Below are 19,181 nucleotides of genomic sequence, written 5' to 3'. Positions count from 1 at the left end.
ATCTGTTTAATGTAAAAAAGGTGTTATAGCAATAGCAATATGCCAGGTTTTCTTGAGTTAAAAGTTGATGATGCCTGCTTGTAGTCCCTAATTCTTAAGTGGAATGGCGAACTGTCTGTCATATGGAAAGATGCTCATAAAATCACCTTGTGTCGCAAAAGAGCTGACTTAATGATCTGACTCTCTCATTGCACGTATAGATTTCTCATATTCTTTCATAGCTTCAGTTGCACAAATAGCCCATTGTGTTGGAGAAAACCTGGCCACAGAGGATCGTATCTATACGTATGATGGATTTGCCTGCTTGTACAATGTTCTTGGTCAGATGTTTGTACTGAAATATTCTAGGTAGTGGGTTTTGAGTTCTCTCCCTCACCGAAACAATCTCTTCTGAGAGTTGGTATACTCTGTATCTATAGTTGGTAAATGAAAATGTTGGTCTTCCCAGGGTGGTGGCCAGATTTACAATTGCTGGATGATGGCAAACTAGGCAATCTCTGATTTTTTTTTTTTTTTTTATATTACTCATATTGAAAAAGTGACACACTCCTAAATAATGGCATATATGATTCAGTATAGGGCGAATTTTGGTCTTTCCATTTGTATGGGTATTCTTAGTTGTTAATGCTCTTGGTGTACTACAAATTCATAGAGATGTGACATGGTTTTATATTTCTCTATTTTTTTTTTTATTATGCTATCTTATATGGTCTTTGTTTCAGACTACATAACACACAATCTGTCCATGTTGGAAATAAAGAGTTAAAATTTTTTATAACAAAAGCCATCAGGCTTACCTTAGTATCTAATTTCCTTTTGTTTTTGCTGTGGGTTTATTACATGTATTCTTTACTGAATAACTTCTATTTTACAGTACTGTATTGAAATGAAAGTACAAAAGTATAGGATGACAGGAAAAAATCAAATATATTTTAGACGCTGCATAAAGTACAGGAAGAATAATATTTTAGTGAGATCATCCCTTTAAGACCCCTTTTTTCCTCTTACCAAATATGCCCATTTCTTATGCTGAATTACAACTTTCCAGTTAGAAAAAAGGCAGACACAGATTGTGCCCTATAATTCTCCTTGGCTGGAGACTGTTCAAAATATCCTGGTTATCCTAGAATAACTACTTTCCCCATCAAAATTAAAGCAAAGGTTTTTTTTGTTTTTTTTTTTTTAAATCAGGAAATCTTTTTTTTTTCTTTTCATGAAATTGTCTCTTACAGCTGCAGCTGGGGATTTTGAATGTTAAATGGGGGGGGGGGGGGGCGGTGAACAGCTAGTTTAAAAGTTGGGAGTACTCTATCTTAGCAATAGCTAACCACATAACACCGTAACAGAAATTAGGAAAGCTAACAAATTAGACAACACGAAGGTAATGGGAGATTTCAACTACCCCAATATTGATTGGGAAATCTCGCTGCGGAATGTTGGGGAGGTAAAGATTATAGTTGCCATAAAGGACTGTTTCATGGATCAGCTGGTCCTAGAACCGACAAAGGGAATTACTCTGATGTAGGATCTGATGCAAGAGAGATTACAGTGGAGAGGGGCTGCTTGGCAATAGAAATCGTAACACACAGCGCCCGCTTTCAGTGCAACTTTTTTTGCATCGGCCCCTAATGGTGCAGAGCCAATGTGCATTTAGTAAAGGGAAGTCTTATTTATTTTATTTAGATTTAGCTCACACAAATCTGTTAAGACTTTTTTTTTTTTAAGGGGGTTAACAAAGACGTGGGCAAAGGCGAGTCAGTTGATTATAGTGTATCTGGTTTGCAGAAGGTGTTTGACAAAGCTCCTTATAAGAGGTTCATCATGAAATAAAGAAGTAATAAACTAGGAGGCAATATCCTATTGTGGATTGGTTACTGTAGCGATGATCAACTCTGATCCCTGATAGCCACATGTATTCAGGATATCCGCAATGAATATGCATGTGAGAGCTTTGCATGTACTGCCTCCTCTGTATGCAAATATCTCATGCATATTAATTAGGGATATCCTGAAAATCTGACCTGTTTGTGGCTCTTGAGGGCTGGAAGTGAATACCACTGCTAGAGGTGGTTGATGCTGGGTTCCATATTCGGTGTCACCTTCCAGGAAAAGGATCTTGGAATCACTGCGGCCAATACTTTTTAAATTGTTAGCTTAATGTGTGGTGGCAGTTTAAAAAAAAAAAAAAGCACATAGAATGTTGGGTATTATTAAGAAAGGGATGGAAAATAAAACAGAATAAATCATAACTCCTCTCTATCTATTTATGATGTGAGTGCACTTGGAGTACTATGTGCAGTTCTGGTCACCCTGTCTTAAAAAAGATATAGCAGAATTAAAAAAGATATAGAGAAAGGAGACCAAAATGATAAAGGGGATTGAACAGCTCTCCTATGCAGAAGGCTTAAACAGGTTAGGTTCTTCAGCCTGGAGAAGAGCCAGCCAAGAGGAGATGGAATAGAGATCTATAAAATCTTGAGTGGAGTTGAACAGGTAAATAGGGAAGTTATTTATGCTTTCAAACAGAGCCGGGTTTACAGCTTAGGCGCCGTGGGGTGGGAGTGAGCCCTCCAAAATCAAAGGGTGCAGGGGGAGGGGTTGTTCCACCCCACCCCCAGGAATCATCAGAGCATGGGGGTTGGGGGTGTCCTCTCTTGGGAGGGTAAAGGGTGCTCCCCAATCATGGGCGGTGAGGTCCCTGTTCAGATTTTTCCCTTTTCCTCTTGGCTGCCCATGGCATGTCTCGCCTTACTTCCAGGCCTACCAGCTCTCCCTTCTGCCATGACTACAGGAAGAACTTCTTCTAAACTGAGTGCAGCACCTGCGCACTCACAGACCCTACAGCACTCCCCACCCCTTGCCCAGCACGGGCTTTTCTGGTGGAGCACGTGGCGCTGGATCACTGGCCCTGCATTCTGTAGGGAAAGTTCTTGCTGCAGACCTACCTGGAAGAAGGAAAGGTCTCTGTAGGCTTGGATAGCAGTTGCATCGGCAATGCTCTGGGGCCTATCAAACTTTGGCACCAGAAGCAGTTCACTACGTTGCCTACACCTAAATCCAGAACTGCTTTAAAATAGTACAGTACTGGGAAAAGGGGACACTGCATGAACCTAACAGGTAGCACATTTTAAAAACTCGAGAGAATTTTTCACTCACTGTACAATTAAGTTATAGAATTTGTTAAAGGATGTGATGAAAGCAATTAGTGTAGATAGGTTTAAAAAGGTTTCAACAAGTTCCTGAAGAAAAAGTCCATAAACCATTTTATACTTGGAAAATCTACTGCTTATTCCTGGTTATGAACAAGGATTGGATCTATTGTTTGGGATCCTGCCAGGTACTGGTAACCTGGATTAGTCACTTTCGGAGATAGGACACTCTGTTTGATAGTCCTTTGGAAGAAATATAGATTTTAAATAAATAGTTATCTACACTTTTGACCTATTACCACTTTTCCTATGATAGTTATTTTCAGTGAAAGAACCCATAAAAGCAAAGGGGGTAACTAGTGGTCTTAAAATGAGTACCTTTACCCTTAACAAGAGAGGATTTTGATACATTTGCACCACTGAGCCATATTAGTAAGTTACCAGATTTTTGGTGGGTGAATCTGGGATATTTGCTCTCTGTGGTCAGTAGTGTGTGAACAGTTTATTTGCAGGGGGTAAATGAGCATGGCAATAGTTGATGGACTGCCTCTTTGGAAAATTGTAATAATGTGCTTTTAAAATATGCAATTTCTTGATATTTAAAATCACATGCTTTAAATGTTACCACAAAATATTTAGGACCCAGTATAAAAGTTTGAAGGCTGGCAGGTATGTCCTACATAGAAAAGGATTAATTAAGCACCAGAAAAAGTCAAATCAGTAGACTAAATCCAGTTGTTTCCAGCATGTAATTTCTGTGCAGGAGACGTGTCCATGTCCTGAGACTTTGAACTGTGTGCCAGGATATTTTACACTGATTATTTAATTATTTCCTATTAATCAATAAAATAGTTTGCAACTTGTGTTGCCTCTGGCTGTGACTTTTTTTTTTTTTCCATTCCCTGTTCCTGTCTCTATTTGTTAATTTTCTCTCGCTGGTGTTCTCCTTCCTTTGTTTCTGTTCAGTCTTACTTTTTTTTTTGTCTTTCCTTCAGCAGTGGATATTTTAATATTTTTATTTCTTTCTCTTCCCTTGTACATCTTTCCTTTTCTTCCTCCTCCAAGCCTCATCCCCTTCCCTCCATTATCTTTGCTGATTCCTTCCCCCAGTACCATCTCCTCCTCCTCCTCACCATCATCACCAGTCCTCTCCTTACCCCACTATTTCTAGTTCTCCCTTTCTCTCTACCCCTATTCCTCTTTATGTTCCTGCAACCAGTACCTGGTCCGCTTTCCATCTTACTCTCCTTTCCCATGTTTCCAGTCCTTTCCCTTCTATCCCTAGTCTCTCTTTTTATTCCCTCTCCTCTCTCAGGTTATCTTCCTCTCGGTCATTCCTCCAGCCAATGCCCAGTCCTCTTTCCCCACCCCAGGGGGCTTAACCTCTTTTTGCCCTGCCAGATCTGCCTCACACTATGAGCTACAAGATCTATGAGCTGTGCAGCAGAGGAGGAGGATGTAGTGTGTAAACACTTCTCTTCCAGCCAGGGTGGCGGAAAAGGACCATGTATCCAATACAGAGGTGAAACTATTGGGGAAGATTGAGAGAGCATTGGTATTCAGTAGTGGGTGGGAGGTAGGTAGAAGTTTTGCGAACCTGGTTTTAGTCTGAACAACCAGGGACACTGATAGAACTGTGTTTATAGAAAGTATATAAATAGTTAAATTAATAAAAAAAATAAATTGGAAGATTTCTGGTGACCTTACCCACTAGAGCCTTATTTCTGTCCTAGACCATCTGAGTTGTGTGTAGATTTACATGTAGCTAGATTATCATGTGCTGCTGACAGCTTCAGAAAACTTTATTATCAAGCCACCTTTACATGTGTTGCTAAAGTATTTATTTATTTTAAAACTCTTATATACCACATCTACAACAGGAGTAGATCCAAAATCAGCTCACCTCAATTCTGTTAAAGAGCTTTGTCTACAGCTGGTCCACAATTGTGGAACTCTATGCCTCTTCAACTTAGAACAGAATCCGATAGTAAAACATTTTAAAAAGGGTATCAAAATGTGGCATTTTAAACAAGCCTTCACTTAGTACCATATTAATTTACCTTTTTTTTAAATCTTGTTCATATTTTATTTCATTTTGTTTACTAACATGCTAGGAATTTTATGTACTTTCATTTAGTTCTTCAAGTAGGAAATATTTTACAATATATTAAAGAATTTTACATGTCATGATGACAAATGACTTTTTAAGTTGCTACAGCTCTATGTACTAGAATTTTATGATTTTCTATCACTTTATTTTGTTTTATATTGATGTTCTTGATCCTTGTATTGCCTTTATTCACTGTTTGTTTTTACTTTGTCATGAGAACTGAGGAGATATCTTTGAATGGTGGTATATAAAAATGAACAAATAAATCCAAGCGGTTGCCAAATTGAACATACATAATACTCAAAATACCGTAAAAAAATAATGTACCATAATTTAAAAGAAATGGTAAAATAAAACAAGTGTCAGAAAAAAGGAAACAAATGCAAGTACGGTGAGATTATTTGGAAGCAAGCATGAATAAATGTTAAAATATTTCTTGAATTCCTTATTGCTGATTAACCTGAGGTTGTTGGGAAGGGAGTTCTATAATGAAAGGTCTGTAACAGAAAAGGCTTGATGTTGGGTAAAATCTAATCTGGCCAAGCGTACAGTTGGTACCTAGAGTAAGCATTTGGTAGAATGTAAATGTCTCGAAAGTTGGTAAAGCCCCTAGGAGGATGCATTGGCAGATAGTGTAGAGGGGTTGGGAATAAGACAAAAGGATTTTATAGTAGATACCAGTCTAAGGACAGTAAGACAGGTGCAATATGAGCTCTAGTTTTTAGGTAGGAGAGAATTGGGACTGCAGCATTTTGTGTTAGCTGTAAAGGAGGGAGGTGGGTAGGCCTAACCTTAGGCCATTACAGCACTCAACACCAGAGAATACTAAGGTTTGAAGGACTAAGTGGAAACCATTGCAAAATACCAGAGGTTTTAGCTTGTTAACTAGAGGAAGCTTATAGAAGGAGTTGGATATGCTTGGTCATTGAAAGTTAAGAGTCAAGTATAGCACCAAGAAACCGGCCCTTAGAAGAAATAGGGATGGAAGAGGGCCCGCTAAGGTGAGGAGGGTGACAGGAACATAATGGCATTGTGGAAAGATGTAGTATTTCAGTTTTAGAGCCTCTAGAAAACCTCCTGTACCTAAAAAAGCCCAAACGATGGTTGATAGAGAAAGATGGAGGGAATGCACACCACTGGGTGGTACAACCACCAAACAACGCAAACATCCCACAGTACTAACCCTCCCAAGCCTTCTCTCCCGCCAACTGGTAAAAGACTGGCACAGACGCCCCTCGGCACTGAGCAAATGCCCTCACGTCTGCGCCTGCGTTCAGTCACTCCACCCAGGTCATGGCGAGAGTGTGTGAATTGGGAAAGGGTGTGGGGAAATAAGGGTGAATGAAAAAAAAAATAATGAAGAGCAATGAAGAAAAACGAGTTATAGAACGAGCACAGGCTCGCGATTCTTGCTTTTTTTTTTTCCTTCCCTTCGAACTGTCAACAACGTTCCGAATCGATTTCTCCTCCCCCACAAATGTCTGTGCGCATGCGCCCCAGAAATGCACAGTGAGAGTGGAATTTCTTTCCCTTCCCCCACGTCCTGCAGGTTTACACACACACACATATACACATACACTCTCTCTCTTTTTTTTTTTTTTTTTACCGCCTCCCCCACTCACCAACAGCCTAGCGGTACAGTTTCTCCTCCCTCCGGCCAGACTTTTCCGCGCGTGCGCAGAGGCGCGAGAGGGGTCGGTTGTGTGTGAGAGCGCGCGAGCCGAGGAGTTCGGAGTGCTGTGTACGTACGTGTGGGAGAGAGAAGAGAGATACTGCGCAGCCGAGACAGCATAAGCGTCCGGCGTTCCAGCAAACCAATCGGGAGAAAAAAAAAATAACAGCCGCCGCCAAAGGAATTATAGAGAATAATCATTTCGGCTTCTCAGTTATGGTGGGCTCGCTGCTGCTTCGGCTTTCCTCACAGGATTCCTCCTCTTCAACGTTTTAGGTTTCACACACACGCACACACTCTCGGTCGGTCATATACGGGCAGGCGCGCGCGCGCGCAGGGGGAGGCGGAGGCTGGGGGGAGGAAGCGGAGCCGGGCCACCAACCCAGCATGGTCCGGGAAACCAGGCACCTCTGGGTGGGTAATTTACCTGAAAACGTGCGGGAGGAAAAAATAATCGAGCATTTTAAACGGTGAGTGTCCGAAGGTTTTTTTTTTTGTTGTTTTTTTTTTCCCAATTTTGTGGTAGTGGGTTGGGAGTGGTGAAGATTTTTTTTTTTTTTTTTTTTTTTACACCCAGGGGTAGAGCGAAAAAGAAGAAAGAAATCATCTTAAAAAAACAAACTACAAGAGCTCGATTTTCTACAACTCTTAGGAGGCCTTATGGACCCCGATATGAGTGCGAACGGGTGGGAAAAAAATTACAGTATCATAGCAACTGCTCACATACCATGGATTGGAGAATATTTGGAAACAGAGTTTTGGAGTCTTTTTGTGCATTGTAGAAAATAAATGAGGATTTTAGTTCTCGCATTTTGGACAGAAATAACTACTTGGCTTTTGAAGGTTTGTAATGGGTAAGGGAGTTTCTTAGGACACAAGGGCAGAAAGTGCAGTCACAAGGGAAACTACTGGAACTAAAAATGAAAACCTAAAACGAAAAATAGGATCGGGATAGTCAACGTAAAACAAGGTGCTTCCAATGGAGATGCTAAGGATGGTTTTTTTCTTTTTTTTTTTCCTTTCCTTTTTCTTTTTGTCTGGAAACAAGCTGTCATTTTCTGATATAAAAGGCGGGCTTATTGTCGTCTTTCTTAGTGCTTGAATGCTTCTAGAGCTGATGGAAAATTAAAAGAAAATAGAAATTTGGATCCCCATCACGTAGGATTTATTTTTCTCTCCCAATGATTGCCTTGGAAATGATGGTGGTGGATAAAGGGTTGTAGCCTAATTTTCCATTTTGTTTATTTGTATATGTATGTATGTGTGTACCTTTATAATTTTGTCAGCAAAACACCGTGAACCAGTAAATTCTTTCCCAAAATGTTTGTTTCTGAATGAACTGAAATCATTTGCATTGTTGATGAACATGGAAAATTGGCCATTCAATTTAAAATGTAGCAGTTTGCTGTAAATTAGATGTATATGGGAATTTATAATTGCAAACGGAAGCTGAATATTTCATGAAATGATTATTTTGACAGAAAAAAACTTTCCATTTAGCCAGGACCCCTTTCCATCCATTAAGATGAAAACATTTGTCTTTCTCTGGTCTGATTGCTCTTGTTGCTATTTAGAGAACGAAAATTATGGAGCATCGTTAACAGTGAGTCACCCTGGGAAAAATAGTCTAGTTGCTAACATATTAGGAGCTTCTGTTACAGAAAGAGGGAATATTTTTTTGTATGGCTTTCTTAATGGAGGATTGCATGTTGTTGGTATTGGTATGGCAGTTTTGGGGGGTTTTTTTGTGCTTTTAAATGATTATATCTTGTAGTTCCCATACAGCTCCCGCCTGTAATCTTTCAAAGGAGAGTGCAAATAGTAATGTCCATTCATAACCGCAAAAATTCAACAGAAGCGGAAAGCACCAACCCAGTCAACACTCAAAATATTAGCAATCAAATACATAAGCTATAAAAACTAAGAAGTTCATGAAACACATTGCAGAGGCTGTATTAGTATCTGAGGAGAGAATTTTACTACATCCCACCATTTAAAGTTTATGAAAATAGCAAGAATATAATGGTTGTTAGAATATTAAGAAACTGATTTGCATATGAGAGTTATTCTTCCTCTTGATCTGTTTTAAGTCTGAAACATAATGAAATGATCCACTTTATATAGGAAATTTGTATGCAGAAGATAGCAGACTTGTATTGCAGTATGTAGCTTTTGAAAAGAATGGCTAACAAAGATCGGGTAGCTTGCAGATACGGTCCTCGGATCTTGCATTTTTCTTCTTGTAATGGTTGAAGACTCAGCCAGATCTGTATGCAGAGGTGGGGGGAAGGAGAGGACAGGGTGGAGGTGGTAGCGGGCATGGTGCAGCGAGGCTGGCCGTTGTGAATGATATTTCTAAAATGGCGGATAGGGTGGCGTATGGGAAACACTAGACAGACTTCCTTACTTGACTGCACAGAGGGAAGACGCATACAGGCAGGGGGTGATGAAATCCGTCATCAGTACAGGAAAATAGCTGAGCTCAAATTGCTCTTGACTATAAAGTCGGTTAAAATGGCCGGTTTCTGGAAAACAAAATCCCTCGATCTGTTTAAAGCAGTATGATATTGTTGTTTGCTCTGCTGTTTTGTCCTCTGCGGCCTCGTGATTAAAACCAACGTTGGAAATCTTTCCAGCCGCAGATGGACCCAGATTCAGTTTGAAGCAGATCGCCCGTAATATTGCCGCAGAATAAAAGCACACAGTTACTGTTTGTTTTGAATATTGTACCCAGGTAAAATAATATGATCCGAAGATAAAATAAAGGGCTGAGAAAGGGGCTTGATTTATAAGAAATAGGGAAGGGAGGTAGCTCACCAGAAATATTAGTATAGTATAATGAATCACCTTACAGTACCCGTGTCATGCTTCAGAAGTAGGTTTGACAGGCACAATTACACGTTTATAATTAAACTGCCTTCTATAAAAATACATTTCTTTTAGAAATGCTGTAAAATATTGCTGATTTCTAATGTCCTTATAAATAATGTACTGATTTTTGTTTGCATGTAAGCCCTTTGGGTGCCAGTTTTGCTGTCTGTCTTATGGATTCAGAAAATGTTGCAGATTAAGTTGCCATGTTACTGTTGCTTAGAGATATGCAGAAGGCTGGGCTCGGAAAATGCCACCATCAGAATCATTAATGACCTTTTTCATTCTGAGCATTGTTTTTAGAATGAAATGCAATTCTCTGCTTATTTTGATTAGTATAACTTTCTATATTTAAACATTTACAAAGTTGTATTGTACTAAGAATTTATAACTACTATGTAAAGTTAATCAAATGTATATTTCTGTTAAATCATTTTGACAGTTTTTGAAGAAATGAATTGAGTGTAGGGGGTCTGAATTTGGTTTCTGTTAGGCACTCTAAGTACTATACTTTTGAATGTGTGTGAGAGATCAGTGGTACAGTATAATATTAATATACATTGCCATAAGAGGGTACAGCTCTGCAAAGGGTAAATTAGGTAGATATAGCGTGCTCATCTCAGAGTTTAGAGTCCAGTAATGGTCATGTTAAATGATGTGCTTCAATGCATGTCTGAGACCTGTATCATGTTTCAGGTTTATAGCTCTTTTCTTTCCCACTATGTTGGCCTGTTTCCTTTTGTTACTGGAACTGAAATGTCCTTGTGTCTGTGTACATATATAGCTGTACAGATTGTGTGACATAGTCCTTTCTAAAAGTAGAATTCAAGTGCTTTTGTTTAGAATGAAGCTGGTTTTCAAATTAGCTGATCATGGCTAAATCAAATTATCAGGTTCCCACCCATCCCCCAGTGCCACTAGAGCAAAGAATATGCAAAGAAGCTGAGCAGGCAGCATTACATGCAGTTCCAAGAGAGAGATGGTTTGTCAAAATCTGCTCCTAAATGGTGGAAGCTGAGAAATAAAACCTGTTTATGTATTTTTTCGGTATAAAAGTTACCTTAACGTCACCTCTTTTAATGTGCGTTTGTGGTGAGCATGCATTCTTAAACTGTTTTATATTTAGCCTACTTTTAGAAGGAAAAAAAAGTAGGCTTATGAGTTTGCTTAAGTGTGTGTGTGTGTCCCTAACTTTTGTATTTGGTGTCCACACCAGATTTTCAGGATGGCAGGGAAGGGTGGGGGATCCAAGAGGATCCTGACCAGGTTATTTCTTTCCATGGATTAATGAATTTGTGGAGAATACATGTGTGTCCTGGAAAAGTATGCTCTTTTAGTTTGAATGTACGTTTTTGTTAGGTATAAACTATAAATTGTTATTGAAACATCTCCCTCAGAATAATAAATAGTGATTGTGTTGAACTTCCCTACTGTTAAATTGGCTAAATTATTTTGTTGTCATCCAGGCTTAAGGAGAGTGGTTAAATTTGCTGTACTCAATTAATGACTTTTTGGGCACAGGAAATGTGTAACTTTTGTTTGAAATATCCTGCTTTAAGAGAAAAGGTAATTAAATCTTATCACTAGTTAGCAGGAAATAGAATAATCATTTAGTTCTTTTACTGCTGTGAACTGTGTTGCTAGAGTAAAAAAATCATTGACAATCTCAGTTGAATTTACATGTAGGATGCAAAGATCTGAGGACAGTTATTCAAGGGGATAAATAACAAGACATTGTTGCATTTCAATATTTTTGTTCTTTATTTTAACAGTATAAATAGGAATGCTTTAATTTTTCTGTTAAGATTGGCAAACCTTTTTATTGCTAAGCAAGGGAGTTAATTTCAGCAGGAGGAAAATCTGTTTTTGTACTAAATGTTCACAGAAAAGACCTAAGACATCAATGCTTTTTTTTAGGACAAAGGTTTTTCCATTTTATGTAACACATCATTTATCTTAGGTTTTAGTTCATAAAAGGCAGTGTACTATAAGAAATACATCCAATCTATCCCACAAATAAAAAAATGACCTTTGTAAAACAGAAATGGAGATACCCACCCATCCATACTGCCTTCACATTTAATGCATTTTAGTATATTTCTTTTCAGCAGCAAGCAAAAAAACAATCTAAATTGTATTATGTTTTTTGAAATGTTTTTTTATTCATAAAAATATTAGTACTGAAACATGAGGGGGAAATAACAGACATTAATTTTTATGTGTATTAAGGATTGTGCTCTCTTGATTATATTAAAAAAAAAGCTGCACAGGGATCTTGGTCTTGGGGAAGAGAAAATAGATGCCTATTGTATTCTTTTGATCAACATATTGGTGCGGTGAAAGAAACCTAAACAGTGAACATTTTGTCTGCCGGGGCCAACTACAGCAACACAGCTGCGAGTAGGATAAATAAGGGAAATGATAATCCACAATATAAGATAGCATGTGAAACATTTCAGCTTTTAAATATAATTTTATTGGTAGAATATTTGTATATAAGGAAATATAGCTTATTAGAAACCTTTGACAAATCACAATTTATAATGGAAAGCACACTCTAGGAATTGCTTAATTTTCAAATGTTTCCTATATATACAAATATAAAACATTTGATTATAAAAATTCATTTGTTCCTGAAGACTGAATTATGTAAAATTTACTCCAGATCTGTTTGTCCATAGAAAAAAATACTTGACTTCATTCTTTGCTTCATGCATAGGTTGAGACACTGGACTAAACACTTTTTAATCTACATAGAAATTAGGTAACAATGGAAAAGTAAATGTGTGGCAACAAAAGTCGGATGCATTTTAATTGAAACTCAAGATGATGCATTAAAGAATTTTGATATAAATAGGGGATTTCATACATTCCTGCATCCTAAAATACATTTTGAGCATTGAGGGCTTGATGTACTAAGGCTCTTTTCCTGTACGGTGTCTGTGGGAAAAATGTTTTGTATAAATCAGGTCCTAAATGACAGTGAGATGGTAGTGTCAGCCAACTGCAATACATTTTTGTGCTAACCTCACAAGGGGGTTTGCCAGGAAAGGGGGGATAAAGTAAAGATCTGTGGCAAAACTGTATTTTGAAAATAATTACTCCCATAAAAGAGTAATGTGGACCTTGAGATTATGCTGTTTCAAATAAACTGCCCTTTGAAATTAAATCTGGTGTACTAGTAAGAGAATATTTAGGGTTTGCATTGGCAAAGTGAGGGTGAGATTATCATGAATGTTATGCTGTTCATTAATACCTAGTCTTGAAATTGTGCTGCACTTCAAAATGTTTTAAAAGTAATTGCCAGAAATCTGCTGGAATACCTCTAACGTTATTAGTAAACAGTAATATTTAATTGTGTTCTGTCACTCTTTTTTTTTTTTTAGAGTCTTGTCTGCAGCACAGCTTTTTTATTTTTGTGCTTCAGAATTCTTAAAATGCCAGTGTGGGCATATTGATAGGTTATGCAATTGCTGGTGCTGGACTTTTGAACATGACCATATCTTAAATGTTTCACACAGGAGTTAAAAACTTGGAACATGATGATTGGGGTGGGTAATCAAATATTGTGAAATAAGTTGTCAGTTTACACTTTAAGGACCTTTCTAGGTCATTACAAATGGTTACCACTCGATCAAAGTCCATTTTTATTGTGTGGCTTATTTTTTAGTTTGTGTATTGTGGACTTTGTATCCAGTAAGCCCTTTCCAATTGTCAGCTTAAATTCTGAAATTTAATGTACAGCAACATGAAACGTCTTCAGAACTTTTTAACTGCTTTTTATTTATTCATTGTGGGTGTTTTTTGGCTTTGTTTTACCTGGTTAAAATTTGTTTTGTCACATGGTTTAACTGAGCCATTAAAATAATTATACATAAATGCAAATTTTACTTACAAATATTTTGTTTTATGCTTTATTCAAACAGGATCTAGAAAAACATTACAGTTTTAGTACTTTATAAACTTTCATGCTGTTGCTTTTGGAAAGGACATTTGTTCATAGTAATGGTTAGATAGACTGTCAGAGGTATTAGAACCTAAGTGCTTTGACTTCCGACCCTGAGCTCTAATAATCAGTAGATTGTTGCTTGGTTTTGAATGGCTTGCAGTCTGCATACACATTTGTTTTGATATACATTGAGGAAGTAGAGTAGGTGGTAGTGATACCAAGCTTTGCAGTGAGAAATTTGGATATGGCTTCTAAATTATTTAAAATGCGAGTGGTATTAATACTGTGAGTGTATGTCAGTGGGAAATAACACGTTAGATACTGAGAGCCCCTTTAGATCACTTCAGGAACTGATTTGGAGTCTGTTTTTTCTTTTTTAGTTAAACTTTAGCTGCAAGTATGCCATATGCTAATCAAGCATGTCTTTGGCAGTTCAGTAAAATATGAATATTAATTCAGCTATAGAGGGCTGTGGTAAGAATAATGCTGAGAGGTTGAGGAAAAGACATAAAGGAGGAGTGAGCTTGAATGTTGGTTCAAGTATAGGAACTTGTATGCTCATCTTCCCAAAATGGTACCAGCCTAATGGTCGAGCTTGTATGGCTTAAATGGCTTGTATAGCTTAAAGCAAAAAACCAGGGTGCAATTTCACATAGAGCCAGTGCCTAACTGAAGACACCGACATAATTAGGAACTATAAAGGTTCGCTATATCGCTGTTCCATAGGAACATTTAGCATCAATAATTTACATGGTTATACCATATTGAGATGATGGGAAACATAAAATGGAGCTCCATAATGCATGCTCTCTTTGGACCTTGCGTGTCAAATAACAAGGTTTAAATGAAGACCTGATGCCCCTGAGGAAGGTTTGAAACACGCAGTTTGTCGAAATTGGACATTTCCATCTGTTCTACTAAGATAAGTGTGTTTTTGCATGATATTTATATCAGTAAATAAGAAAAAAACATAAAAATTCTGGCCAAAAAAAAGGGGTGGGGGGAAATAATGTTTATGCTAAGTGTTCCTATGCTTCCATATGGAGCAATGATTTAGCAAATGTTTATAGCCCCTAATTATTACTCTCTCTTAAGTTAGGAACTGGCTCTGTGTGAAATTACACCCTGGTTTTTTGCTTTAATTTAGAATTTGTGTAGGTTTTTGTGGTGTTTTGGTGTTGAGCTTATAAGGCTGTCAGCTGGGATATATCCTTAGCTTGAGTAAACTGAGTGGTTCACTTGGTCCTTATTTGCAATCAGCTACTGTGTTACTAAGTAGTATGGTGATTTGCTGCAAAGTATAGCATGTTGACTAACTATGGCTTTGTTTTCTTCTGGTGCAGAACTTGTTTTTAGAACAGACCTGGAGGAGCTGTGCTTGGATGGGCCATTCATAGCAATATACAATATAAAAAATCTATTTCAGTCTTTCTGATTTCAGGTGCCTTGTTAAAAATGGCAACTTTCTAAGCAGTATTGTTTAAGCTTTTATATTCTGAAGTCAGCTCTTCCTCTGGTTCATGCTTTCATTTTTTTAACTTATGCACACAAAGGTAAAGGGATGATAAACTTGTTTTTCCAAGGTATTCAGTAGGCTAGTGTTTGTGAATCTGTGAATTTTTTTGGGGCCTGGTAGTTTCTTCTTGCTCCTCTGGCCTTCCATCTCAGATGGAACTAGGGTTGGTATCTGGCACCATGAGCCTTAATTTGCAACTACCCAAGGATTTTTCACCCTTTTATATCCTCTTGCCGGCTCATTTTTGCCCAGTCATTGCAGTAACAGTTCTTGGCCAGGGTCCATGAACAAGGACTCCTGGAACCTCGCAATCAGCCCTAAATTTGACCAGTAGGTGACACCATTGTGCGATGGGGCTGTGAACATAACATCCCCTAGCCCTGACTGATTCAGTGAGCAGAAGCCCTAACTTGGGAATTGAAATGGAGTTCTCCACGTAACAGTGCATATCAGTGCCTCTGGGCTGGCCCAGATCTGTGGGTTTTGATGGTTTGCTATTTAATACAGAGCAAAAAAATGTGAAATGTAATTATATGCTTGAAGTACGCTGCAGTAGAATTCTTTTGAAGCTTATTTGCTACATGAACATCTAAAGACGAAAACTGATGGCCAAAATCATTCTTTTGTGGTTGCTGTTGGCCATTTAGTTACTGAATTTATCTCATGCTGATATTTTATAATACAGAACATGTAATTCCCTTGATTATATTTTGAAGATAGTGATCCAGGGACTTCTTTCATTGATATATTGAAGAGTTAATTTTGAAATAGGAAGATTATTTGCAATTTGTTACATCTGTGAGTGTCTTCTTGAACCATTGCCATTTAGTTTAGTTAAAACAAAACCCTGAGGCAGAGCTAATTAGGTAAGATGGCTTTTCAGATAGTTACTTTATCTTTTTAGGTGATTCTACTTGCCAGATTTTTAGTTAAGTTTTAGATATTTTCAGTAGAAGGCAGTTTGGCGGTTTGAGTCGTGTGCAGGTTATCCTGTTGGTTGAGTCAGTCAATTTTGACAAATGTTACCAAGATTTGTATGTGGCTGCTTAAAGAGTATAGTTGATATTTGATTTTTCCATTTGTAGTCTTGAACATGTCAAATCAGGCACTTTCGTGGAGTTAGACTTTTTGAAGAATGTAATTTTAGGAGATCTTTAAGGTATTTGGTAGAGTGGGGGAGAATTAAATTTAGTATCATGGACATCTTTTGACTATTTTAAGTTTGGTTGTCTTCCTCAGCCCAGACTGGGCCTTTGCTATAATTTAGTTAACAACTTTTAGTCAAATTGTTATGGTTTAGAAAAATAATTGTGTGTGTGAATAGTTGTTAATTCTTAAGTATCCCCTATGTGCTAAAGATACATCTAAAGGGGAATAGTAATATGTGTTACTTTGGGAAGTCTTAGCACAAATCTCCAGTTCTAAATCATTGCATTTTGTCTGTCAACTGTTTCAGCTATCTGTAAACGGCTTTGAAATAAGTAAACTAAAAATAATAAACAGCTAAGCCTGTTGAATAATTGGCTTCACAGTATGTTTCATGTACAGCAATAGAAATGTACTACCTCAGGAAAAAAAAAGAAATAGCCCTACAGTTCTCCTGCCTGTAATTATAATTCTCAACTTGTGTAATGTATTGACAGCCTATTATTAATCCACTAAAAACCATACTAATATCCCAATAGAACAAAATCTTTAGAAAGTCTGTAAAACAAACAGGCTGATGCAATATAGGTATGTGTTAAACAGGCGCTCATGATTGAGCACCTGCTCCCTTAGGGGTAGTTTTTAAAACGTGCGCACGCGTGTCCATGTGCGTGTGCATACATGGACGCGCAGATTTTATAACATGCACGTGCCGGAACGCCCCTTTTTTGGGCCCGGCAATTATGCATGTATTGTCACTTAAGTGCGTGGCTGGGCTCTTTTGAAAAGGCCCGGCCACACACGTAAGTGACTATATTTGCATGCGTGGCTGATTTAAAATTTGGCTGTTAACGCGTGTCGATCCGCCTCTCCGGGGCAACCAATGCAAATGGACTGCCGTGGTAAAAAGGAGGCGCTAGGGGAAAATTGCGCGCCCCTAGTGCCTCCTCTGCAGCGGGTTCCCGGGAGAGGTGGCTGTCAACTGGTTAGGAAAACAGGTGCTCTAACATTGAGCGTCCGTTTTCCTAACCTGACCGCTGGCACCCTATTTTTTTTGCTTTTTTGGGGGGGGGATTCTAACTTTTTAGCCCCTCCGACAATATCGCCATGATATTAACTCGAAGGTGGTACGGAAAAGCAGTATTTTCTGCTTTTCTGTACATTTTTTAGGCTCCTCCAAAATTAACGCCTGCTCAGGGCAGGCGTTAATTTTGGCAGGTAAAAATGTACACGTCGGGGGGAATAGATAATAGCCTCATCAACATGCATTTGCATGTGATGAGCGCTATTACGTGCGCGATTGGACGCGTTAACTCCCATTTTTTGCATCGGGGGTTATGAACGCGTTTCCAAAATGAGGGTTGAGCTGTGTGCTGCAGCCAGCACTTGGTATTGCATTGGCCTGAGAATCTGGGAGCCATTTTATTTGATGCATGAGCCATTATACTGTCTGACCAACTACTGTAATCCTGTATTTATTTCAAGTAAAGATGTCTTAGTTGCTTCTCAGTATTGGTTTTACTCATTCTGAATTGGCAGCTGTTTTTTGTTTTTAAAGTCTTTTTTTTTTTTTGTTTTTTGCTGCTGTTTTTCTTCTCTATCGCAAACAGTGACTGCCATTCACCAAACACTAGCCTGCTGCAGGCCAACCTGTCAGTAAGACAAAGCACACAACACCTCTGAGGACAGCAGCCTGCTCAAGTCTGATTTCTAAACAATTTTCTCTTTTTTACAGAATAACAAAATCTAGCAACAGGGAAGGAAGAGGCCTCACACATATATAATAATGGCCTATGCCCTTAAATTTCTACAGTAAGATGCATGGAATTCTACAGCTAAAGGGTTATTCAATATGTCTGTAATGCAAAATCTTGCCATATTGTATCATTTAAACCACATTAGATACTGAAAATTAGGTTATTACTATAACAAAAGAAAAATAAGCAATTCTAAGTACATTTTAAGGAAGAATAAAAGGCAGCTGAAAATAACTTTGTATCTGTTTACAATGGATTCAAGTTACCCAATCTCATCTTGCTATCAAAAGAAAATGCAGATTTATTGATGATTGACTGCTACTGCCTTTGAGCATCTGTGCATTATTGTCTGCCATTTTACAGCAGCTGTATTGTCTGTTGCATTGGCGTTTGACAAACTGCCCATGAGAACCATTTCTGCTCCTGTTCATTTTATTAATGTATTCTACTGCAGTAATCCTGTCTTGTGATGCAGCATTGCAGATATCCTCCTCCGCCTCCTCTCAGAACCAGAAAACCATGGGAGCAAATACAGTGTAATTCCCTGGCAGCTGCCAAGACAGGAGCACAGAGAGTAAAGGGTGTGGCTCAGATCACTAGACAGATTGATCTCCACTCTGGGAGCATAAGGGTGTGTGTAATCCATACAGCAGAATAGTCTTTGCAAATGTTGAAACAGTTGGTTAGTTACATTTTCATTGCTGAAGTGAAACAGTTCTGTTATTGTAGATACTACAGAAGCAGAGCTCAATTTTTAGCAGAGAGATGTAAATTTGTGTTTTAAAACATATAGTACTATATTTGGCATATAAAGTTGAATTAGTTAGAAATGATATTCAGGAGATCAGCATAACTAATGAAGACTTAAATTTTCCTAATGGTGTACACACTTTTTTTAATAGGGAATGATGCAGCTTTTTTGTCAACTGTGAAAGTTTGAACTAGGAGTCAGGAAAAGTTCTGAGACATACTTTCCTCTACCAGTGGCTCCCTGTTAGTCTCAATTTGCTT

The 19,181-nt window shown here is 38.1% G+C and overlaps 1 protein-coding gene across 6 annotated transcripts in view; it reads left to right on the top strand.

Moving 5' to 3' along the window:
- Positions 1-19,181, top strand: part of SPEN (spen family transcriptional repressor) — a 294,674-nt gene that overhangs the window by 33,345 nt on the left and 242,148 nt on the right. For 5 of the 6 annotated variants that reach the window (XM_029578478.1, XM_029578477.1, XM_029578483.1 and 2 more), the window contains exon 1: positions 6,924-7,401. The exons of the other annotated variant lie outside the window; for it this stretch is intronic. In XM_029578478.1, coding sequence (XP_029434338.1) covers positions 7,319-7,401 — 83 coding nt within the window. In that variant the 5' untranslated portion in view covers positions 6,924-7,318. Of the gene's footprint in view, positions 1-6,923; positions 7,402-19,181 lie in introns of those variants that run through there. 6 annotated transcript variants of the gene reach the window in all.

Source organism: Rhinatrema bivittatum, chromosome 15, assembly GCF_901001135.1.
Source record: "Rhinatrema bivittatum chromosome 15, aRhiBiv1.1, whole genome shotgun sequence".
Lineage (NCBI taxonomy): Eukaryota > Metazoa > Chordata > Amphibia > Gymnophiona > Rhinatrematidae > Rhinatrema > Rhinatrema bivittatum.
The sequence above is the reverse complement of the archived record's forward strand: the minus strand, read 5'-3'. Positions and strand labels throughout refer to the sequence as shown.